This window comes from Plasmodium gonderi (assembly GCF_002157705.1).
Source record: "Plasmodium gonderi DNA, contig: Chr12, whole genome shotgun sequence".
In the NCBI taxonomy this organism is placed as follows: domain Eukaryota; phylum Apicomplexa; class Aconoidasida; order Haemosporida; family Plasmodiidae; genus Plasmodium; species Plasmodium gonderi.
In genome coordinates this window covers 250,814-277,711 of record NW_021628937.1, presented here as the reverse complement: position 1 = coordinate 277,711, position 26,898 = coordinate 250,814, and the positions used below count along the sequence as shown (strand labels likewise).

Here is a 26,898-nt window from a genome sequence, read left to right as displayed (position 1 = left end):
AATTTACGCATCGTGGGTTTTGTCATAAAAACAGTAATCAAGAACATCACGATAACAACACTTTTTTTTTTTTTTTCCTTATTACATTTAGAGAAATTGGTATAGTAATAAAGCAGAATAAATAGGGTATTTTTTTTTTTTTTTTTTTTTTTTTTTTTTGTAATATATAATTATAATTCGTAATAAAATGTATAAAAATAAAGTATTTTTCTGATGAATGTGAATTATTGAAATTATTAGAATTAAAAATAAAATGTTTCTTATATCTAATTATTCGCTTTATCAATAATGTTAATATGTTTTGTCGTTCATTACAACCATTGTTTTCTCATGGAGAGTTTAAAACTCAATAAAAAAAAAAGAAAAAATAATAAATAAAATATAAAAAAATGCAATAATGATTTTATCTATTTATATGAAAAATTATAAATTAGGACGATCTTACATTTTCATATTGTTTTTTCTTTTTAAGCATGATAAAAACTATGGTTTTGTAAGACAAGCTACGATTTTGTTATGGCAACACACATCCATATAGAGTTATATGTAAACAGATGTAAGAATATATATATATATATATATATCGATGTTAGACGTTTTATCCATTTACCAAGTATGTGTCATAAGTGTATAAAAAAATATTATAATAAAAGAAAAAAAAAAATAATTTCCGTGCTCTTATAAGCTCATCATTTTTGACACAAAATATGTTATGACATAAATATATATATAAAATATACATTTTTTTTTTTTTTTTTTTTTTTTTTTAAAACAAGAACACAAAATCATATATAAGGAGAATAAGAAAAAAAAAAAAAAAAAAAAAAAAAAAAGTGGGAATGAATAACACTCATAAATTAATTATAACATTACAATGTCTGTGTGTTTTCATAATGTGTACGTAATATATGACTATATATGTAATTTTATTATCTTTCAGAAAATCCAAAATAAGTTCCTATTCTGATGTATATCTTTTTAAATTTCTGATTATTCATATTTAATTTAATCGCTAGAAGATTCTTGTTTTTCTTTTTTAACTTTATTACTCTGTTCACAATTTGAACTGCATGTTTCCGTTTCTTCATGATCATTTACGTTTTCTTGAAGATATTCGGCATCAGCCATAATTGTAGAGTCCATGTCTTCCTCGCCATCTAGATTAAAATTGAAGATCGTATTTATTAATCTACCTTGGAAAAACATCTGTAAATATTAAAAAAAAGGAAAAAGAAGAAAAAAAGGTACAATTACAGTTTGTATAATAAAAGAATAATAATTATTTGAAACATTACTAGGGGAAAGGAAAAAAAAAAAAAAAAAAAAAAAAAAAAAGAAGGAAATACTCCTCTCCCCTTTTTTAAGTATATCCACATTTTTATGTGTCACTTACTCTATCAATTAATCTGTAGCATAGCGCTAAAAACAATACTAAAAACACATAAGTAGTAACTAGATTAGCAGATGAACTGTCATAATGGTGATGCGTATACAAGTTATGATGTGCTGTTGTTGAAAGAGGGATAACTCCTGGTCGATTGGTGGAATAACTGTGAACTACTGTTTTGTAGTATTCTACATCTGGGTATCTATATTGTGGGAACACCATTTTCGCATATATAAATTGTTTAAAATAAGCATATTTAAACTTTTGGTACGTATATATACCTCAATTATACGCCGTAAATATTTGATTGAGTATGGGCTTAGTAAATTATATGTTATTATTTTATATAATTCGTAAGAACATATATATGGAAAAATGTAATTTGAAATATTTTCCCTTCGCGTATAAAATATGGTAATTAAATTTAAAGATATATATAATCTTTTAGAAATGTTAGAGTTTACATTTATAATTTTTTAAAAAAATTAAATAAAATTTTAAAATTCTAAACTAATTTATCTGCAACAAGTATAAATTTATTTTAATATTTATTTTTATATTTATTTTTACAAAATTTAAAAAACATATATACATAAATATTATATATGGTATAATTACATGTTACACGTATATTAAAATATAAACAATAAATTAGATAGTATTTTTTTTTTTTTTTTTTTTTTTTTTTTGGGGTATCGAGAAATATAAAAACTAATTTTTTAAAATATAATGTAAAAATAGTGTCGCATAAAAAATTTAGGTTCCCACTTTAAAAAATAATTTTTTTTTTTTTAATTTCTAATAAGAACTCTCATTTATTGTAATTTTTCTATTTTTATTGCATAGTAAAAAAAAAAAATAATTAATCAAAATAAATAAAACATTACTTTTAGCATCAAATAGGTATAGAAAAGTGTACACTTATCCTTTTATTTATTTATTTTTGCATAATTGCTTTTTTTATAAATCTAAAAAAAAAAACTCTCCTATTATAAATGTGTTTTTTTTTTTTTTTTTTTTTTTAAATAATAGCAAATTTTAAAATAAAAAAATCATGGAAATAATAAAAATAAAAATAATGGGTGATATATATAATAATTGGAATTGATCCTAATTTATAATTATATGCATATTTATCATGTATGTACATGCGTTTTAACCAAATCAAAATGAAAATGTTTTATCCTTTTTATTGCTCACTGTAAAACTAGTTAATAATGGAAAAAAAAATTGAAAATTTTAACAATTATTAGATTTTTAACAGTTTTTTTTTTTTTTTTTTTTTTCTTTTTAAAATTCTATAAATTCTAATTATTAGATGAAATATATACATTAATTTACACATTTAATCTGTAAATTAAATTATAAGAGAGCGGGGGTGTGAGTTATTACAAGTGTCACAATAAAAGTGGAATTTTAACCTGCAGCGAAATTTAAAATGTGTAAAATGAAAAAGTAATTTATGTTAACTTTGTGACTAATTTTTTTATGCTGCATATACATATAAAAATTTGAAAATTAATTAATGATCATTTTATCTTGCACATAACATTATATTTTGAAATAATATCAAAAAGGCATTTTAATCATTGTCCTTATCAGAAAATTCAAGGCAATTAAAAATATATACATTCATATTGTACATAGATAGACACACACAAGGAATTTTAGATTAGTTAAAATAATTTATTGTAAAGATTAAAAATAAACATACAGAAGAAACTTTTTGTATTTTTATTCCTTTCCCATGGTGCAATTTCACTTCTTTAAATTATTTTTACGGTATATTTTATACATCGTTATAGACAAAAATATAAACACAGCAATTTACTATATTGTTTTGTATATGTGTGTAATATTTGTTAATCGAATTAAACACATCGTTTTTATCCTAATTTCTTATTACGAACTAAAAAGGAGAAGCAGTTTTTTTACAATAAAAATAAAAAAAAAATTTAAGTGTTTATCTTATATAAGAAAAAAAAAAAAAAATGATAATAATATTGAAAAATCAGTAACTTTTGAAAACATTAAGTTCAGAAGAAACCTTAAATATATTGTGTAGTAAAAATGCCTAAATAAATACATTTTGCGTTTACAATAATCTTTTTGAAAAATATGACCCTTTCCGCTTGAATGAAGTCGTAATAAGAATTTCCATAAAATTTATTTTGCTTAAATTACGAGGTTAGTAAAATGAGCTTTTTAAATCATTTGAAATGTTTTCACCGTGTACATTTCACATAATGTATTGTTAAGATACATTCTTTATTATACTCGCAAACTTTTTTAATAAATATTTTTTGGTGTTTTTAGAAAATGCTAATAAAAGTAATAAATTATGTATTACAAATAATTTCTAAATAAAAAGATTCATTTAAATATCACTGTAAATTATTCGAGTGTGAGTTTCGTCATGCTAGCGAACATTCGTTTAAGATGAAATTATACTATTTGTTGCTTATGAAAGGGTATTTTTTCTGATCGCTTTTTTTATATCCAATAGAGATTTTTTTTTTTTTTTTTTTTTCATGTTAATTAATAGATACACATCTATCCTCCCCTGCTCTCAGCTTATATTATTTAAAATATTTTATTTCGTTTCGTTTGAATAAAAAAAATAAATAAATAAACTCAACTTAAGGAATAAACATAGATGGGTTAGAAAGTGTTTAGAATAATATGAGAGAATTAAAGTTTAATGTTAATATTTACACAGAAAAGTTACGTTTTTTGCGTGAATATAAGTTTTTCCATATTATTTTCACATTCAATGCTCAATTTTACTTAATACATAAAAATCATACTTTGTGAATCATGCTAATTGCTAAAAAAGATTTAATAAAAAATTAAGAATCATTATTATTGTAAAACAATATATAATAGCATGATTTGCTTATATAGGCTAATAAATATTTTACGAAAATGAGTTTTTCCTTTGGTAGAAAACACTTTGAAGTGAATTTTTATAGCTCTCTTTATATATATACATTTGTATACATTTAAGGCTCATGGAAAAAGTGGTGAATATGCATAGAAATACTTTCATTTTATATCAGTGTCATGGTTTCATTAACGAGAGTAACGAAATGTTCGGGCACACATTTACTATTGTTTTTGTTAAAAAATTCAGTTTTCCACATTAGCTGTAGATGCGGAGACTCTAATTTTTTAATTTTATCATCAAAATGGACATGTTATATATATTACTCATTAAAATAAGTTTTATTAAATTCTTATAAAATGTGATGGAATTTCTCTAATTTACCCACAGTTTTTTTTAGAGAACATAAATGTTAAGACAAAAAAAAAAAAAAAAAAAAGTAGGCTCATATGGTCACATTAAATTTTATTACATATTTTTTGAGTATAGTATGTTGCTAATGACAAAAATTATTTTTTAAATATGAAGATTAGTTGATCTTCAATTTTTTTGTAGCAGATTCAAGAATAGAATAAAAAATTCAATAAAATCATTTTAACCGATGAATGTACCTTTTTATTATAACTAAAATTTTTGTTTAACTCAATAAAAATGAATATTTATTTGTGTTTATGACATTTTTTTCAATTTTTTCATATTAAAATGAAAATTGGGGATCTTTTACTATAATACATCAGGAATATAAATAACTTTTGAATGTGTGTATTTTGGTCATCCATGATGATTTTTTTTTTTTAGGGAAAAGAATGTAGTAGTTAGTAATATTTAGGAAATTGTTACTATGTACTTTTATTTTAAAGATACATTCCTTATATAATTACGCTGAAACATGGTTATATGCTTATAACACACACAATAATATTAGGTAGACACTACTTTAAAATTTTACTATTGCTTGATTTGACTTATTATTTTTGTTTGCAATTTACAAACCTTTGAAAATTGGCTAAATTATCATTAATCGGCATGGATAAAAAAAAAAAAAATAAAATACTAAATTTATTAAATATGTTTTATCATATATATATGTGAAAAGAAGAAAACATACAACAGGAAGGAATAGTACATATTTTTTAAACAATAAAACGTGTGAATTTTTTTAATTAAAATAAAAAGTTTTTGTAATAAATTAGGGTAGTATATACATTTATAAATATGTATGGCCCTGAGTTTATCTACTAAAATTAACATTAAAAATAAAGATAATTTTTACATGGATATCGTACTCCTTTTTGATAATTTTTACTGAAAAATTTTATCTAATACATATAATATAGTATTTTTTTAAAAAGGGTATTGATCCTACTATGTGCTACTCTATTCCATCATAATCCTTTTTTTTTTTTATCTATCATATTAGGAGTTTGAATCCGAAGTAAAAAATAAAAATTTGGTATAGTTTTATACATGCACTTATAATTTGTATGCAATAAATATTTTTTTGGAGTAATAAAGCTTTTTAGGTATGTTTTTTTTTTTTTTAACGCATTTATACAAAAAATTTCAAACTTTTTTTTTTTTTCTACATGTTATATATCTTTTTTTATTGAAATAAAAGAAAATGAGCTTTTTTTATTTCTCTATATTTTTGGATTTCATTCTGTGTTCTTTTATTTAGTACAACGTTGTTTTATATTTTAAAAAGAATTTTGATATTGTATATAGCCCAATAATATTCAAGCAGAAAAGTGATATATAATTTATATATAAAAATATTATTTATTTTATTAGGGAATAAGAAAATTTCCTTTTTTTAAAAATTTTCAATTTTTGTCGTACATTAAATAATAACATTAATAAATAATATATATATATAGCAATATTTTTACGAATAAGTTTATTGCTTTTTTTTTTTTTTTTTTTTTATTTAATTATAAAAAAGAGATTGTGGGTAATAAAAATTTTATTGTATTATTAAAATTATATATTATATATAATTACCACAACTTTTTACAAAAAAGTGAAATAATATAATAAAAAATTGCCTCAATAAAAAAAGAGTTGAAATTTGCAGTACATGCATAAATATACGCAAAAAAATTTATTTAATTTTTATTTAAAAATAAATTTAACTTGGGGTTATTCCAAATAATAATACATTCGATATTCAAATTTTATTGAAAAATATCTTTAAAGCTATTTATCTCACTAAACATTTTATAGTACATAACTATAATTAAATAGTGATACATAATAAAATATTTAATTACCAAAAAATATATCTTTAAGAAAATTGAGAAAAATGATAATGAAAAATTGTGATAACGTAAATAGAAACACCTACGAGAGTGGGAACTGTGCACATTCAAAGAACACTTTTATCTCATCATCCGTGAATGATTCGAAGGATACTGTAAAACAAAAGACTAATTTCCTTTCAATCACAAAAATTTGTGCATTTACTATTTTAGTATGGATATGTCAGCATTACGACAATGTAGGATAATAAGAAATATATAAGCTGATACTTATATATGATGAACATCATTATATGTCACTTTATATGTTTTTTCTTGTGTTTTTTTTCATTTATTAAAATTATATTTTGTATTACTACACCATCACACTCCAAAAAAAAAAAAAAAAATAAAACGTATTTTTGATTATTCACGATTTATTTCATTATCTTTAGGGTAACATGAGCAGTTCCGTTTGTTTACGTGACAACCTTAAGAACGCATTCGGTTTAAAATCTGAGAGAATATTATCATCCAAAGATTCGGCTGAATTTGAAATGATTAATAGAAACGCTGGAAATGAAAAGCAGCAGGGAAACAAATCAGGAAAATCGAGAAATAAAAATTTAAAAGCATCATCAGATGATTGTGAAAATAATGAAGTATACGAACAGAATTTATGTGCATCTTGTAAATGTAGTTTAAAAAGCGTAGATTCATATTTTGAGAAAAAATTGTTCGATATCCTGGATGCAGGAAATAAAAAGGCTGGAGAGCTTATGGAATCAAATGCTCACATTATTAGTGGATTAATGAATTATTTAAAGTATGTATTTCTCTTCTCCCCAGTTTTACTTGAACTTTTAGCAAACACACTTTTAGTATCAGGACATTATAAATTATCTCAATTTGTGTCTACTGTGTGCGTTTCATTTTATCTTTATGTGTTTTATAAAATTATACAAAATTGCACAGCAGAAGTAGAGAATATTGTTAATAGTAATGTCATCCCATGTAAAACTGGAAGCTGCAAAGATTACTGTGATAAGAGTTGTCAAAACACATGCAACCTGAGTGGATGCAATGGTGAAGAAGAAGAAGAAACAAAAATTTCAAGTTAAAAAAGGAAAAACCACAAATAAATTGCTTTTTAAGAAACTTTGCGGCTTCGTAAGTGTTATGTAGAAACAAGCGAAAATGCGCATACACACATAAGACATTTTCAGGGGAAAGATCAAAGATATGAATATACGTAATTTATTAACATACATATTTATATATATGTACGTATATAAATTTATTTATTTTTTTTTTTTTTACAATTTTTTGGCCTCATTGTTTTGCTTAAAACAGTTTTCAAAGTAATGTAATATTCTTCCATATAATGTGTGGGCTTGATACTTATATAATTTTATGCAAGTATTTAAATTATAATATCTGTATATTTTTATTTTATTTTATTATTTTATTTTATTATATTATTTATTTTTTTTTTTTCATATTATGAAATATACACATTTATGTACTATATTGTGTTTCTAATTTATATTCTTTAAAAAGTTAATCTTGCAACACGGTTAATTTATGGACTTACAGCGCATACAGTTATACTGAGTATTAATTACTATGTACATATGGAAATCACATTTTTTATAATAAAATTTTTTTTTCCATTTAATAACACTTACGGGAACTTATAAACTGCGACGAAACAGCTACGTACTACAATAATGCAAAACCGTAATTCTTCTTAATTTTTTTGATAAAAACAATAAAAACTAAAACAATATTTTTATTCAATATTAAAAAGGAGTCTGCAATGCTTAAATTATCATCTGAATAGTAAAGTATACATTTATGTATTTAACTACAACTGATCATAATAAGTGCTGAAGGGGATACAAATATGTTTACCTAGAAAAAAGGGTAGTTTGTTGATATACGCTTTTTTAATATGCTCAGAACAGTTCGTATTTGAGTCTTTCGCTTTATTTATTAAATTAGAATGGGGAAATAATCTAGTTAAATATGATTTTATTTCAATTTAATAAATTAACGTGTTTGAGTTTAGTTGATGAATTAATAGTACAATTAGATAAGAAGTGAATAATAGGTGTTTTAAATAATTCATTTACATTTTAATTCCTTTATCACACGCACGCATAGTTAAAAATTAATTGCTTTGAATAATTTGAATTTTACTCTACCTTTGTTAAGAACCTTTATGTAGAATTTTTAAATAAGAACATTTCTTTTTGTGTTTACCCTAGGAGAAAATGAAGATGTAGGTAAAAAAAAAAAAAAGAAATTAATTAATAAAATTTATTTTTCATTTTCGTAAGTATATTTACTAATCTAGTTAATATGTTGAAACAACTCAATTTTTAATGAAAAAATACATTTCCTTATGTTTTTGTCTATTCTATTAATTGCATATTAATTGCATAGCACGTGTATGATATTCGGTTATGTTATTTTTTTATTTTTTTTTTGTATACATGTAAATTTTATGGTTAGCTCCTTTGCTTTATCACTACACTTGAGTTAATAATTTACTAATATTTTTGCATAATTCTTTGGTAACTTAAAAAATCCCAAAAAAAAAAATAAATGAGGAAAAAAATTTTTTTTTTTTTTTTGATGCATTCGAAGAATTATCAAATAGGATTTGCAATTAAATTAAGCTTAGTTGATTTAATACATAGACAAAAATAGCTTTTTAATAAAGAATAAATCTACTCTCTTTAAAAGGGTACAAATTAAAAGTGTTGTAGAAATGTTTCAAAACAATTCTTATCATTTTACAACTAAGTACATAAGAAAAAAAAAAAATAATCACTCTTCTTTTGTGCTATTTCATTAAATATAAGTAATAACAAATACTGCTTTTCTTATGCTGCAATAAGAGAGGAGTTTAACATTTTTAGCAAGCGCAACAACCAGGTTTTTTTTTTTTTTTTTTTTTTTTTTTTTTTTTCTTTACATTTTTTAAAAAGGTCAAGCACAGTTACTTGATTAAGGTATAATTTTGTTTTAAAAATTTAGTTATTTTTTTTATTTTTTTTTTTTACAATTTTATAAAATACAGTTTGTTAGTTTTGAATATTCTTTTTTTTTTTTTTTTTTTTTTTTTTTGGTAATGCAATTTACAACTTTTTTGTCAATACCTTTTGTTTTTCTGCACATGAAAAGAAAAAAAAAGAATATTAAGAATAATTTTTATCAGTATAAAAAATTATATCTGTTATTTTTAAAAATTATAGTTATTAAATATTTGACTTCATTTTAAGGTTTATAATTATAATTCTTATACTTTTATATACGATTAATATATATTTACATTTAGTAAATTTTTTCTATTTAGATTTATCAATTTAAAATATGGAAAGGAAAGAATTTTATAATAGAAAATTTTGTATTCTTTTGAACACAAATCGTTGTCTTGTATCGTTGTATGCAATCATTTTTGTGTTGATTTTAGTAAGATAAAAAGTGTACTGAAATTGATATAGAATTTTACACTCTGTTCATAATATTATATATTAAAGTAAAAAAATCAGTTCATTATAATTCGTTTTTGAACATTTTAAATATATTTTCTTGTAGAATGTGCTTACCTTGAGTTGTAATGTTTCAGCAGAGTCACAATTAAGCAACAGGTATCCAAGAAATTTATCTGAGTTCAGCGGAGAAGAAAGTGAAGATGTGAGGAATTATGATTTAGAAGGAAATCCAGATGATTCGATGGAAGAAATAACAGATGACCTATATGATAACACTCAAGAAAATTTAAATAGCACAGGTGATGAGGTAAATGAGTTAAAGGAACAGTGTAATGTGGTCTTTCATGGTTTTAGCGAAGAAGATATAAATACAATAATTAATTCAGCTCTTGGTGATATATTTAAATGGGAAATCCTTAATAGATGGTTACAACTGCATGATGATAATAGAGACAAAGTTGATGCTCTAAAAGAATTTTTATCAGATTATTTGGAAAAATTAAAAAGTTTATATAATGTGGATGAGAATATAGCACAGGAACAAATGAACAAGACTAATCATACTATTGACTCAACCATAAGAATAACGGAGGATTATCACAATAAGCTTTTTTTCTATTATGTTATAAAAGATAATTTGCCTGAAAGAGAACATGAACGTTTTGTAAATATATGTAAAAACACGTTTACTTTATTTGTAAATGAACTATCTAATAATGGTCAGACCAAATTAAATAAAAGTGTAATCTCTTAGAAGTGAAAGGTCTAGAATGTATATTATGAAATGCGAAAGGAACAAGTAGAAACGTTTTAAGTACATTAAATGTATATACTTCTAAAACATTTTTTTTTGTTCATTCTGATTTAAGGAAAAATGATGTTAATTATACATTGCTGTTTAAGCTTTTCTATTCATACTAATAATGTGAAACCATTATATTTTATTAAAGAAATGTATTAAGATATTTTGAAGGGTGAATAGTGCTTTTTGTTTGTCTATTCTGAACACTTTTAGAAATGTATGAATTTTTATGTGTAAAATTATAATTTATAATTTTTTTAACTGATTATTTAAAACCGATTTAGTGGACAATTGCAATTGCGTTATAGATTTATTTTTTAATTTTTTTATATTTTTTTTTTTTTTTTGCGATATTTTCATGATAATTTATTGAAGTAATGTAATATAATATAGATACTATACTGAAATTATACTTTTTTGTCTCAAATAAATGAAAGACATTTTAATCCCAAATTGTTTTTGTTTCAATTTAAAAATTTACATTTTTTTATTCTGGTATATATATTTTATCACTTGTAATGAAAAATATCATTCGAATATTATATATATTTTAAAGATATGGAGATATTATTCACAAAAATACTTTGATATTCTTTCCAAAAAAGACTGAAAAATATTGAAGCATCTACAACACATGCTTAATAGTAAGCGTTTTTTACTTTTCTTATTTGAATTGAATCCACTTAGATTTACTTCTATGAATTTCATTGATTGTTTCATTTTTTATTTGAAATTTTTTCTAAATAACAAAAATAAAAAATGATTTATAATATAAAAATTAAGAAAAAAAAAAAAAAAAAAAAAACATAGGCTAAAGAATAAAGAGAACATATATTTAGATCATTAATATAGCCACATTGCCTTTAAAAAAAATTTATATATATATGTACATATATGCTGTAAAATTAATTCTTCAATATAATAAAATATGAAACATTTAAAACTTGTCCAGAAAAAAAAAAAATGTCATATAGTAGTAATAGATAAAATATTATACTACAGCTTTTTTTTAAAGCTGTTATTTATGCCCTTAAGCGAGAAATGCACATGCATTTATATAGAACATATCCACATAACATTTTAAAATATTTTAGATTTAAATTAAAACTGATTGATTCCATATAAGCTTTCGTAATAATTATTAAATATACAAGGTCTTATATAACTCAGAGAATGCTCTTCATGAATAATGAATATTGAATAACAAGTTGTTATTTTTAATAAAAAATTGTGTGCTTAAATATAATGCATTTGTAAAAATATAAAAAAATACGAATATGCATGAGCCCAGAAAAGTTGTTGTATTTGAGGACGTATTCCATATTGCACCTATAAAAGGGGTTCTCGGTGAAAAAATTAAAAAACTTTTTACATGTCCGAATCTCTCTACGTTTTAAAAGGGTAAAATTTATTATTAAAAAAAAAAAATAACAAAAACTTGATAAAAACTTTCACATATTAGATCAGCAAGCCATTTCTCTAAGCAATAGAAGTACAAGTATTTTTTTTTTTTTTTTTTTTTTTTTTGCAGCTATATTTCGACTACTTGTGTTATCTCGAATTCAAAAAAAAAAAAAAATTTATAATTCTTACGTCATAATATAAATATATATATTTATAAATATTTTTATTTATATTAAACAACATTATAATTTAAAATTATTTTTTTCTTATTTTTTTTTATATATATATTTTCATTATTTTTAATACATACAAGTTTTTAAACTATTTATAAAATCCTCTTATATGTTCTGTAGTATATTATATAACGTAATATTTTTGAATTATAAATCCTAGAGGAATTTGTATTCAAATAATATCATTCTTACCATTGTATATATTATAAATTTAAAATTTTTCGATTATGGCTTTTTTTAAGAAATCTAATTCTGATTCAGCTGAGAAATATTCAGCTAAGAATAATAGGAGAAATGAAAAATCTTATACAGTAGCCAATGGTTCTGAAAGAAACAGATCATATGGCTTTAATTTTGGAAGATTTATTCAATCGTCTCGTTGTATTGGAATTCTAGTTGTTGCTATTTATATGTTATTACTCGTAAGATATATATATATATATATAAAGCATGTATTTTGAATTGAATAAATTATTCTTTCTATTTTGAATTATTCATCATGTATGTAGTGCGAAGTGTAGGAAATCTTATATGCTTAAATGTGTTACTTGTGTTATGTGTATATTTGTACATATTCGTTATATGTTATACATTGTACTCTTAAACGGTTTTTAAATTTTCGAACAGAACATATCCCCGCTTGATAATAGAGTAATGTCTCAAATACAAAGAAGGAATTTATCTGAAAACAATGGAAATGGATCTTTCAGAGGAGGAAATTCAGGTAACAACAACGTCCCTTCGGTTGATTCTAATTCAGAAGATGATATATTCGGAGGTTTTGGAGATATTGATTTGAATGATGATGTTTTTCCAGTAGATCAAAACACTGAAGAATCAGATAAAGAAGCATCTGGTTTATCAAATGAATTACCCAAGATTAACGAACTAGAAATGATATTTTCCACTGATCTGACAAGGGAGGAATTAAATGATATGGTCAATTCTTTAGATGACCTACCTTCAAAGAATGATATTATCAACATATGGAAACATGCATATGCAATTGAAGGACAAGATTTTTATGAATTGATAAGTAGCTTATATAAATATTTTGGAGAATTAAAGGAAAAATATCAAGTGGATAATAAATGTGCTGTGGACCAATGGGGTAATGTCATTTCCATTTTCTACCATATATTATCAGAAAGAGAGGAAAATTATATTAAAAAGTTTTATGAATTAATTTTAAAAGATTCTATAACCAAAACGGAATTTGTAGATTTTTTTAATGTTTGTACAAAAGAGGCTAAGGAATTAAGAGAAACTTTACATGACATGGGAAAAAATGAGTTAGACGCAGAAATGATTCCAAAAAATTAAAGGAAATTTAAAATTATAATTTTTGAACTGCAAAAAAAGTTTAGATATAAAATAGAAAAACACAAAAGTATATAACATATACCATGTGTATATATGTCCTTGGAATATCCAAAAAAAAATAATATAAAGAATGGGTGATAAATAATGTATGTTTATATAATGTGCCAATTAACCTCAAAAGTTTTCATAAAATTATGATATATTTATGTAATTCATATACATTCCCAGATAAAGTATAAAAGAAGGCGTAAGTATATTTTTCGTCCTTTGTTGTATTATAGTAAAAATGTCACATGAGTTGCATATATAATAGATATTTAGTAGACAAAAGTAATTTAAATGGAAAATATATTATTATATGAAAAAGTACTTTTCAATATATTGCATACATCATTTTTTAACCTTCTTTTCATACACGATAGCATTCTTACATATGTGCATAAATATATATATATTATATGTATATTTACATTTATGTGTGTTGTGTGAGTGTCCTCTCTACTTATTTTGTTATGCTTTTATTGCTATCATCTTTTTAAAATGTTCGCTATTACTAATCATTTTACATTTATAAATCAGTGAATAGTAATATTGTTACTATACATGACTATGACTTTTAGCAAAAAAAAAAAAAAAAAAAAATATATTTGTACTATATGATATAGTATGACAAAAAACTTTTTTTCTAGCGTACAACTTTTTTATGAAATTATTAAGACACTGAATATTTTTCATTCTACACTTTAAAAATGATCATACAATTTTAATTTCAAAAATGAAAAACAGTAAATAATTTTTAATAAAAATTATAAATCTAATAATTAAATAATAATCTTTAAGAACTAGTATTATGTTGAAAGTACCCTTAGTAATTTTAATTTATATAAATGCAACATTAGCATGTAGGAAGAAAAATTTTAATGGTTAGATGGATTTATATTTTAATCATGTATCTAGTAAATGAGAATTAAAGGAGTTTAGATTAATATATTTGATATATTGATAAAGACAAATCATTCTACATTTTTTATAATTTTTTATTAATATTATTTTTAAATGAACTTTGTTCATTTCAGTTTCTTAACGAAGTTATTTCAATCAAATCTATGATAATATATTGCAGTTTAATGGCACGATTTTATAACACTAGTATTATGTATATGTGGTGTATAATAATTTTTTTTAATAATTGTTGCATTGTTGCATTGTTGCATTTTCATCTTGTTTGAAAATGGTTGTGCATTCAGAAACACCAAATTTATGATGCTGAGTGGTTGGACTAAATAATAGTGTTAAACTTGTTTATTTTATACATAGTTTTCTATATGCATTGTGCTAATTTGTGAATATGTAATTTAACTATAAAAAATATTTTCCATGCATTATTTCTATATTATGATAATATTCTATCGCAAAATAATGTATATTATCTATGAATAATTTAATATTAGGTATTACAATAAATAAATTATGTGAATCTGTAGTATTAATAATACATGGAAGTGTACATAGATTTTGAGATATTCTTTTAATTAAACGCATTGTGCTTATGTGCTAATATTTCAGTTAAAATGTTTTATTTCTCAATATTTGTTATAAAGAGATAAATATATTTTTAAATTAATTTGTATATGTATATATTACTATATTTTTAAGAAAGACATGTAAAAACATTTGGACAGGAGTATTGCCAAGAAACATAATACGTAATAAGATTACTTTTATATGAAATAGATGAAGAGGGGGTACACTTCTTATTAAATATATTATATTTTTATTTTAATTAACTTTTTATTTTGTAGAACTGCTTTTTATAATTGGTATTAATGAATATGTTTTCTTTGTAATGAGATAATTAAAAAAATGGCTAAAGCTTTTCGTGATATATCATGCATAAGCATATTGTTTCATTTAATACCGTAGTTGGGTTGAAATTAATTTGATGAGGCACTAAAATACATAAGGTAATTTTATTATACTGTAATGATAGAGAAAATAAGAATAATTAATACCTTATGCTTAATTGTTTTTATGAAGTATGGTGAATTAAAATATACTCTAATTATTACATATATGACGTTATGATGTTTTTATGCTGTGGGGTAAAGTTTATCCTATGAATAATACAACATTTCAAAAAAGTAATGCAGTATATCTCATTTAAAAAGGAATTGAATGAATACTATTTTAAAACAATGGAAAAATATTAAGATATGGAAAAAAATTTTAATAAGTGCTAAAAAAAAAGAAACACTCTTTATGAATTATAAAAAAGAAAAACATACACAAACACGAGAAATTCCCTGAAAAAAAAGAAAACATATTTATCAAATACATTGCTAATTTTTTTTAAAAAATTTTATAGTAATTATTATGAAGTAGAAGCCTAATTATAAAAATGTATGTAGAGATTTTTATTTAAGTCTTATTATATTTTTATATGTTAGATTAATCGTCTTCTGGTAATCAATCTAGAATTTGGTTCATTCCATCCTATATAGAGGGTTATATATATATTTATCATAAACATAAGTTGTATAATTTATTTTATCTCTTTGTATTACATAACATAGGTTTGCATTAGTGAAAAACGTAACATAGCTTTGTTTATGAATAGAGTTCATTATAAAACTCATGTATAAAAATGAAATTTCTCTTGTCACCTAGTATTACAAGGTAATTAATATATTATTATTGTAAAAATGGCACAAATTATTTGATATCCGATGTTTTGGTTCATTTTTTTAAATTAAATGTTATACCTATTGTATTGAACCTATACCCCTTCAAATTACAAATACGATATTGCTATTCTGTATAAGACGCAAACTAATAAATAGTTCTTAGGATAATATTCTAAATGGGTTGTATTATTATACAGATGCATATTCGATTCTACAAAATTATGTATTAAGTATTGGTCCATATTTTCTCCAGTTGAGTATTTAAATATTCCGTTTTTTCTTCGAATTTGCGTTGTAATCCAGGATCAAAATGTGGTAAACTAATATTAAAATGATATTTTAAGCAATATATGTTGTTATTATTTTAATGTAGAATTTTTTTATATATATGAACTATACAATTTGTTATACAACATTTATAATTTAATGTTTGATGTTTAATAACTTTTTACAAAATGATTAAAATTAGAGAAATTGCTAATATTTTAAATAATAATCCAATAAAATAGGTGTTGTATGATTACTGCTGTAACCAAAAGAATAAAAATATGAAGAATGCTGCAGTTCTAATTCTCGCCTCAGATTTTCTTTTGCTATTTTTTCTATATAACTTAAAACACTATTAGATTATCCTAAATAATTTTGAGATTTATTACATAAATTTTGGGAATTATTTTTACCTAGGAAACTACTCTTGATTTTATTACCTGTGTCTATATCTTATTCAAGGTGATCTCTTAATGAGATTTTTATTTCAATCTTTTCTCCCCTATTATAATTACTTCTACCATAGTATTCGTATAAATCAACTGGTATATGCATCAACTAAAAATTAATAGTATAACCATAATTTGAACTCTAAATACATGACAAATTTGTGAGAAATTTATTCTTGTTTTGTGATTATTTTCGTGCAAGAGCTACTTTTTTATCTGCATGAAATTTATAGATTAAAATATAATCGTAAAAACAGTATTTAAAATACATACATTTATTAATTTCTTAAGAAGTATGAACCTTAAGGGTTATATCTGAAAATTTATCTAAATTTATTCTGCTATTTTGACAAAATTTTACTGAAAGTTCTTCATATTATTTTAATACTAATATCCTTTAATACAAGAGTCTTTAAATGTTTGCAAAATAGTATCATTATCACCATCAAGCTTGACATAAAAATCATAGACGTGTAATTGTACAAGAGCAAAGTACCGAAAATAAAAATATTAAAAGAGTAAATATAAAATACATATATTCATTTCTTTTTCAATAACCGTGATCATTTAATCTATATGGATATATGGTAGTTAAAATATGTTCTGTATGTATAATTGAAAATAATACATAAATTTTCTCTTTTTCCTTAGTTTATTGAGGAGTGCCTTTTGTCATATACATGAATTGTAAATTGACGTACAAAAATATACAAGTACATATATATCTAAATTTAAAATGATACAGAAATATATTTCTCATATTTTATACATTGCTTTATTTATTAACTAATAAATATAATTAAAGTATAATATGGTAAACTATGATGAGTAATATGATTTAAAATTATAAAACATTAGGAAAATTCTTAAAAAAAATCATTAAATCCTGAACAAGCGAAAAATCTACCTTTATGAGATAAGTGTATCAATTGTAAGAATTTATGACTGTGATAGAAAACAAATTTTAGTTCAAAAATTCATATCTAAGATTATGCTTCTCTATAATTTTTTTTTTTTTTTTTGCTAATAATTTTTATTGTGTTTCTTTTTTGGAACCAGTAGTGATATAAGAGTAACTTAAGTTTATGGAATTTTTTTTCTTATATAAAAAGTATATTTTTTAAATAAACGTTAATAATGGAATATTATTAAGAATATAAGATTATATAATACCATAGAATATTTAAAAATAACATATATATATAAATAACTATTTTCTATTATAGAAGATTAAGAAATTGTATCAATGAATCTGCTTAATATTTTTACTATAATATATATATGTTATAAAACTTTAAATAATAAAATATTAATAAATTCAATAAAAATCAATTAAAATGTTATATTTTATGTTTAATTTAAAATATTATAAAATTAATTGGATGTATTATAACATTGTATTAATATACCTTTATATTCTTATATTATTTATGATTATCTACTTTAACAAATTTGGAGTAAATCACATCATTTGTGATCACAAGATTGAAAGTATATTAATTTAATATTCCTATAAAGTTTACATTAAACTGTATACAATATTAGACATTGCTTGTATAAATTGCATACTCCACTATGTAGGAGTATTACGTACCAACAAGATATGTTTTATTTACACAAACATAGGAACATCAATTGACATATTCTTCATGGTTTTAATAAAAAAAAATTATAAATATTATAAAATTTTTATTTTTTACATTTATAACTAACAATGATTATTAAGGAATAAGTTTACGAAATTATTATTTTAGAAAACAGAAAATAAATTATTAATTTACCTATTGGAGAATATATATTTGTAATGTATATTTTTTAAGCTTAACAAATATTCAAAATGATGTCCTTTATTATTATTAAATTATTTATACTCTATATTTTCATCATCCTTTATATTAGTCCTTACTTTATTTCCTTCTTCAAAATTTTATTTATTTTTTCAGATAAAAGCAATTATAATTGTACAATTTTTGAAAATACCATTAACATTTGAATTATTTCGTTGTTAGGAAAATGTGTAATATTTTTTAATTATTTTTAATAATTCTTTTTTTTCAAAGTAATTCAATATTTATCATGCGTTTTATATTTTATTATAATATTATTACATATTTATTTCAAAATATTTTGAGATATATGCTCTTCAATAATAATGGGATGGTTGAATTTAGGGAATGTGTTTTAAAAATATATAATGTAACAAACCTTTTACTAATGAACATGTCTCAATTTACAATTTATGATCACTATAAATATATTATTTGTGTAATAAAGAAATATTTAATTATAGCATATATATTTAGAAGTAAGGTATACTTTATATTTACTTGAACTTAATATTTTTCTCATTTAATTAGGAATGGCACATTAAAAAAAAGGTATAGATATGTTTATATCATATAAAATATTAAATATAATATTATTAATGATGCTTATTTTTAGTGAATAAATGTGTGCATCATCTTGAATACCTACATTTGTATATATTGTTTTTTAATTAAGTATAGTGCTTAGCTATGTAGAGGATTTTGAAATATCAATCTTTGATATTATATAAAAAATCATTAGAATTATTGAACATGATTATACAAGATATATTTAATATATAAAAATTTACATATACGCTATATTATATGCTATATCATGTCATTAATTTTAATACCATCTTATATGGTGAATAAAATTTGCACAAGAATTAAAATAATAATATTATAATTTATACCTAGCTTGGAATTGTAATTTATCTTCTATTAATAAATATTTATTTATTTTTTTATAATTATATATAGCACATGTTATTAATGAATACAGTGTGAATTTCTGTTTTTAATTAAAGGACAACTATACCTTATAATGATTATTTTTTGGTTTAGTTATCATGGATGGTAGTACTCTGGATCCTCACCTTTTAGAATTACTAAAGGAAGTATACATTAATTTTTTACTGTATATTCGTTAAAGATTATTATTTGAATATACTACTTTATATAAGAGTGAAATATTTTCCCCTTATAATATACATATGTGAATTTATATATTTTATTTTTACATACCAGGACCTTTCAACATTGACTGCTTCAGATTTATATAAATTTTATTCATCAATAACTGCATCTTTTAATGAAGGACATAGTAACTATCAATGCAGTTCTTTACGTAACTGTAATAGTAGTAATAAAAATGAAATTTGCATTTTATGTCAGAAGCTGAAAAAAATATTAAATGAATGGGAAAAATATAAAGAAAATAGTGATTTATCCGCTGACATGTCCTGTGATTATTTGAACCATTGGATATATGGTAAACTAAAAGACACTAAAGCACATCCTAGTGATATTGATTTGTTTTATAAGGAATGGAAAAATTTTACTAATGGAGGAGATTTGTGTGTTAACGTGCCATATAATAAGCTCAGTACAAAAGAATTAGGAAATAAGAAAATATTATTTGATTTCATTGAGTTTTATAGTGATATAAAAGACATAATGAATAAAGGCCACAAAAAAAATGAATGTTGTAAATATATAAAATACATTTTTAAATTATTCAATGTTATGAAAAATAAGCAAAATTGCAAAAAATATTCAATTTATCTTGATGAATTATATTTTTTTAAGGAAAAAATTAACAATGAGATGGATTTCCTTAAAGAAAAATGTCCTCAGTATCATTTACATTTAGAAATCGATAAAACTATTGATAATACTATTGAAACATTACCATATGAACAAGAAATATTTCAAGAAAAATATAATAATTCATCTCAAAATATTAGTAGTCACATTGTGGGAGAGTTTCCTTCAGAAATGTCTAAATATGTATTTAAATTTTTTTTTTATAAAAGTATATAATGCATAAATGTATTTCATTGTTTTAATATTATTGTAACACTATAAATAACATATACATGTAGGAAGATATTTATGTATACATACAATTAATTACTTTATTTTTAAATCGTAGAATAACGTTTTAAAAGAATTAGAAGCATACAAAATATACGATGAATTTAATAATAAGGAAAACCTTAATATATCTTGCAGCAACTGTGATCGTGTGTCTAGTTTTGAATTCGATTATCCAGGAATTACTGATCTTTGTGAAAAATTATATAGAAATTTAAAAAGAATATCTGAAATAACAAATGAGGAAAAAAAATATGAAAAATGTGGATATCTCTACTACTGGATATATGGAGAAGTATGGAGATTTTTTGGTAAAACTCCACAAAATAATATTAAAAACATAGTTCTTAATCTTATTGATGTATGGTATAATTCTATATATGACTTAAAGTTGTATGAATGTCTTTATATTGAGCATCCTGAAAATGGTTTTCGCCAATGGAAGGAACAGAAATATTTGCATGATTATTTTAAAAATCATGAAAGTATTTCTAAATGTACCGAAAAGGATGTTCTAGAATGTAAAATCTATTGCATATATATAGCTAATATTATTGGACTTTATAAGAAACATCTTAACGATTGTTGTGTATATTTTTATGATAACGAGGATTCTTGGGAAAATTGTGATAGTTATTTTAACTGTAATAAAAAATATAATCCGTATGAACTACTCTTAAAATTTGGCTGTGATGGTCAAGAACACAAGGAAGATATGGAAAAAGCCTATGAAGAAACAACAATTGATAAAAATGTTAAATTGTTAAGTATAAAAAAACCGGAGAAATTTAAATTAAATAAGATTGCAGAGGAAACACATACTAATGATGAATTATTTGGTGATCCCTTTAATGTAGTTGTATTATCTTTTTTTTCACTTATTGGGATGTTTCTAACATTTTTCCTTTTTTACAAAGTAAATGAAATTTTATTCTTGTAGTACAAATATTTTATTTCTATAAAATAATTTTGAAATAATTACATATATTTTATATATTTTATTTTTCCCCTAGTTTACCCCTTTGAAATACAGGACATATAAAAAATCAATAAAGAAGGATAAATTAATGAATGATTTTCATTCACAATACGCAAAAAAATCCTTACAGAATAAATCACATCATTTACCTAGTGTTTCGAGAAACAATAGAGTGCGCATATCATATTATGCAGGAAGCATGAAGAGTTAACATAAAATATGTGAACACATTTGTGGGAGATATATTTGGAAATGTGAAAAGTTATGTTTAAGGCGATACTGAATAATAATATTGAAAATAGAGTAAATTTAAATAAAAGATGACGTACTAAAAGTTATTATGTTTTATATATAATTTTTATTATAATTTTGTTATTTTAAAAATAATATATATTTTTTTTTCTGTTTTGGTATTTTTTTTGTTCTTTTAAAATATTAATTTTAATTTTTTTTCTTTTCTAATTATGATACATAAAAAAATAATATGCATAAATTACATGAAAAAAATTGTAATATTTTTTTTAAATAACATATACATATTTTTTTTTTTGGTTAATAATATTTTAAATTATAGAACTGAAATTTTAATCTACAGTAGTGACAGTGTATTTAACGATTGAATTCATTTGAACATGTAAGAATGCTTCAAAATGATATGTTTCCTATTATATATATTTCATATACATTTATTTTCTTATATGAAATGTATAATCGTTTATACTTAATTTTTATAATTTTTTAAATGTACAACGAATGTTTATATATATGTTTTACAAGTGCTAATTTCATAGTGATCTAAATAGGTATTTATAAGCTATTATATTTTTAATACATTTGCAATAAAAATTGTGAAATTAATTTAGTGTCGTTTTTACAATATGGTTATATTTGGAATTTTAGTTATATAATTTTTTATTATATTTATTATTGCAACGTTGTGTTATTCTGAGGCCTGTTATGATTTAGATATACACATAAGGTTTTGGTACACAAAGTAAGCATATATATATATTTATTTTTTATTTTCATATTAGATGATATATTATTTTAAACAATTTTATTTTAAAGCATGATTTAATTTCTTTATTAAGTACAATATTCATACTTATGGTGTAAAAATTTCATGAGTATACATTAGTTAAAGTAAAATGATTAAGCTAATATGTGTATTATAGCTTTTTTTTTAACTTAAATGAATTATATGATTTTAAGCAAAAGCACATATACATTCATTACATATAATTAAATTATTTATATAATATATATTATTGAAAACATTATTTCATTCCAAGTACACATTAACGAGCATATATTTTACTGTCGTAATAATTAACAAAAAATAAATTATATACATATATTATTTGATTATTCAAACATATTATATATATTTTTTTTATTATACTATTAATTTTTTAATAACACATACTATAGAATACAAATTCATTTATATGTAAGGATATTCCTTAATTAGGAAAATTATTTTTTGAACTAATTTATAGTACAGGAAACATATCATAGTCTATATAATATGTTAAGAGCTTCATGGTAAGATTACAGTTTGCATTATTATATATATGCATCAGTTCTTATTAGATATTATTGTATTATATATTCGCTTATATATTAATTACTTCTTTTATGCAATATATACTCAACAGATTATATATGCTGTTTTCATTATTATTTATTATACCTCTTGTATATAAAATTAATGATTTTCTTATTTATTTCTTGAATATTATTTTATGTTATATAACTTTATTTATATATACTATTTATAGTAATATCAAGAATTACATTATATGTATTTACTATAGTTCACGTGTGGTGTTAATATGATTGTTAGTAATATGTACTTTTGCTTTCAATTTAATTGCTATATTAATTTTTTAATACATAGGTAAATATTCTCATATTATTTATCATTCACTCAATAAATATTTTACTTGTAATACTTACGAAATATTTAATAATCGTGTTACTTATTATATTAATTTATGTATTAAAATTATTTTACCATATTATAATATAAGCAGATTTATTTATATATTAAGAAGAAATAAGAAGTAATTTTTCGTGAATATAATAATGAAATATAACAATATTAATTATAATAAACTTGGGGTAAATCAGAACATTTGTATTAACAACTTAGTACGAATTATATAATATGTTTAATTTGGAGTCATATTTATTTAGGTCTTGAGATTCATACAAATATGTAAGTCCTGAGATTGCTTCACTAAATTTATTTATAAAAATACCTTTTATCCTTTGTATTTTAGGGTATAAATTATGTTTTAATGGAGCATACTATTATTAGATTAAAAATATATATATTTCAGAATGTACTTATGTTATAACTATATTTTTCTATGTTAAGAAATAAATGTTATTACTGTATAGTAATTTTATGCACAAATATATAATTTATTTACCCTTCTTAAGAGAAAAAATGGGGAAAGTATACCGAAAAATGAAAATGTGAATGCAATTAGAATGACTTTTGCCCTCTTCCCAAATTCAGAAATAATTGAAAAATGGGGTTTTTCATGCGAAGTATCGATCTGAAGTTCATCAAAATATTCCTCTACTTTTGGTTTCCATGTTGCTAAATCAGAGTGATAAAAATAATCATCATTTTTTTCTTCAACTTCACATGAAAATGATAATTCATCATTATATGTTATATACTTTTTAAGGTATTCATTAAATTCTTTACATATTGGACTTACTGTATTTCTTTCGCATTGAACTTCTTTAGCGAGGTACATAATGTGAGCATTTTCAAAGTACTGACAATATTTAGTTTGTAATATTTTATCAGATGAAATTTTTTCTTTATCATTCCGGTCGTATAACATAAAATAATCATAAATACGTTTTATTTCTTGAATTTGATTTAAATTTAATCTATGTATATTACAAGGACTTACCCCAATAAATGTGTTATTTGAATTATACCATGCATCATATATCTTATTTATTTGAGAAGCTTCATAACCTTTATTTAATATATATTCATAAAACCAATATTTTAGATAAGTACATAATTTATCATCATTATCATTTAAACCATTAAAATATTGATTTTTTTTTGATATTTTATGTAAATTATCTATAAATTTTTTATAAAATTGTTCAATTTCCTTATCCTTGAAATCATAATACTGCTGTAAAGGGCAAGTAAATTCAGCCTCGTCTTCATCTTTACACGACATATCAAAAGTGTAATTGTACAGACTATATAATACATAATCCTTCAATGTTTCATCCTAATAATTATAACAAAAATTAAAACATATAAACTTATATACATCAATAAATAATATTGTTTTATTTATATTTATGAAAACCAAGTATTCTAATTACCCAATATTACTGTGCTTGTAGGAAATGATTCCATACCTCTTCTGCAAACATATTTAGAGTATAGTTATTTACTTTTGCAGCCATCTTAATTATATTTATAAATATTTATTCTTTTTTATATGAATAACAAAAAATTCCATACTTTATATATATGTCCTCTAATTCATAGCAATCAAAAATTATGAGGATTTTATAAAAGTCATTTTGACTGCACGCAGATGGAGGAAATAGATGCAGTAAGGGGAGAATAAAAACAATTTTTATTAATTTAATATATAAATGTACTGGAAACTGAAACTATAAAAGTTTAACTTCTTAAAATATTATAGGCTAATTTTATATATTATAATATATATTAATAAAAAAATTTTACATAATTCTGTTTAACAGTACATAGTAAAGCTAATGTTACTTTAAGGATATACGCATGTATGATGAAATTCTTGAATAATTTTATGTATTTAATATTTTAAATAACATATCATATTCTTTATAAGAGAATAAATATTATTATTAAATAAACAAATGATACGTTTGTACACATAATAATTGTATTGTGTTTTTTTATATAACAGTTTAAAAGCATGGGTATGCATATTTTTGAATTAATACAATTATTTATAATTAATATGAACTAAATACTTGGGTAATAATAAGAATATAATGGTAAGAAAATGTCATTATATATAAAATATATTTCTACACGAAAACAGATGTTTCTTTAGCTTACTGAAAAATTAACTTCTGTTACAACTAATTCTATCTAAAATATTGTTGTAGCACATATTTCTGTGTATATTTATAGTCGCAAAACACAGTTTACGCTTTTTATCCAATATATTTTATTTAAATCATAATATTTAACTCTATTGCATTACACAATTGATGTAGTATAAAACACTGAATTTTTATTTTAAATTTACCTAAACATGTGCGAATAAAAGTGCATATAATCGAATAGATTGTAATAATTAAAGAATAACAGAATTTCTTAAAAATCAATTAACATTGTTTTTTATAATTATATTATTAAATATTATGGTATCTATGTATATGTAGAATCGATAGCAATACAATATGAAAAAAAGTGTATTTATTTTACAAACTTTGTATTAATTTTCTAAATATATTTTTATAATTATTATTCTATATTTTAAACATTTAATATAGGATATATTTAGCCTTATTTTTCTTTATTTGACGTATATATACTTCCAATCTATCGTCTTAACATAACAAAAATTTTTTCAATATATATTTTAGACTGAAATAGTTGCAGTGTAATAATTAATAATTTTTTATTCTGTCAAGTGAGGCATTAGGGTAGAAGCATTATTACCTAAAAAACTAATAACAGTTATATAAATTAATAATGTTCTGTATTGTTTATTCTCTTTAAATTAATAGAGAATTCACTTTTATAAATTCAAATAATTAATGAGTAATAAAGCACTATTATTATATGAGAT

At 21.8% G+C, this 26,898-nt stretch overlaps 6 protein-coding genes across 6 annotated transcripts; 4 read left to right on the top strand and 2 right to left on the bottom strand.

Moving 5' to 3' along the window:
* Positions 1–1,005: 1,005 nt before the first annotated feature.
* Positions 1,006–1,609, bottom strand: PGO_120380 (hypothetical protein; the record flags this gene model as incomplete). Its single annotated transcript, XM_028688834.1, has 2 exons — positions 1,006–1,206; positions 1,394–1,609. The coding sequence occupies 2 exons, from the start codon at positions 1,607–1,609 to the stop codon at positions 1,006–1,008; spliced, it is 417 nt and encodes a 138-aa protein (XP_028544635.1).
* Positions 1,610–6,579: 4,970 nt separating this feature from the next.
* PGO_120370 (Plasmodium exported protein, unknown function) lies at positions 6,580–7,629 on the top strand (the record flags this gene model as incomplete). The annotated part of the gene is made up of 2 exons (XM_028688833.1): positions 6,580–6,768; positions 6,964–7,629. The coding sequence occupies 2 exons, from the start codon at positions 6,580–6,582 to the stop codon at positions 7,627–7,629; spliced, it is 855 nt and encodes a 284-aa protein (XP_028544634.1).
* Positions 7,630–9,889: 2,260 nt separating this feature from the next.
* PGO_120360 (Plasmodium exported protein, unknown function) lies at positions 9,890–10,765 on the top strand (the record flags this gene model as incomplete). The annotated part of the gene is made up of 2 exons (XM_028688832.1): positions 9,890–9,988; positions 10,115–10,765. 2 exons carry the CDS (start codon positions 9,890–9,892, stop codon positions 10,763–10,765), a joined length of 750 nt encoding a protein of 249 aa, XP_028544633.1.
* A 1,912-nt stretch (positions 10,766–12,677) lies between these two features.
* PGO_120350 (Plasmodium exported protein, unknown function) lies at positions 12,678–13,773 on the top strand (the record flags this gene model as incomplete). Its single annotated transcript, XM_028688831.1, has 2 exons — positions 12,678–12,872; positions 13,078–13,773. The coding sequence occupies 2 exons, from the start codon at positions 12,678–12,680 to the stop codon at positions 13,771–13,773; spliced, it is 891 nt and encodes a 296-aa protein (XP_028544632.1).
* Positions 13,774–19,816: 6,043 nt separating this feature from the next.
* PGO_120340 (variable surface protein) lies at positions 19,817–22,268 on the top strand (the record flags this gene model as incomplete). Its single annotated transcript, XM_028688830.1, has 4 exons — positions 19,817–19,846; positions 20,230–20,991; positions 21,137–21,994; positions 22,092–22,268. The coding sequence occupies 4 exons, from the start codon at positions 19,817–19,819 to the stop codon at positions 22,266–22,268; spliced, it is 1,827 nt and encodes a 608-aa protein (XP_028544631.1).
* A 1,940-nt stretch (positions 22,269–24,208) lies between these two features.
* PGO_120330 (variable surface protein) lies at positions 24,209–25,513 on the bottom strand (the record flags this gene model as incomplete). The annotated part of the gene is made up of 3 exons (XM_028688829.1): positions 24,209–24,370; positions 24,562–25,332; positions 25,466–25,513. The coding sequence occupies 3 exons, from the start codon at positions 25,511–25,513 to the stop codon at positions 24,209–24,211; spliced, it is 981 nt and encodes a 326-aa protein (XP_028544630.1).
* Between the last annotated feature and the right edge of the window lie 1,385 nt (positions 25,514–26,898).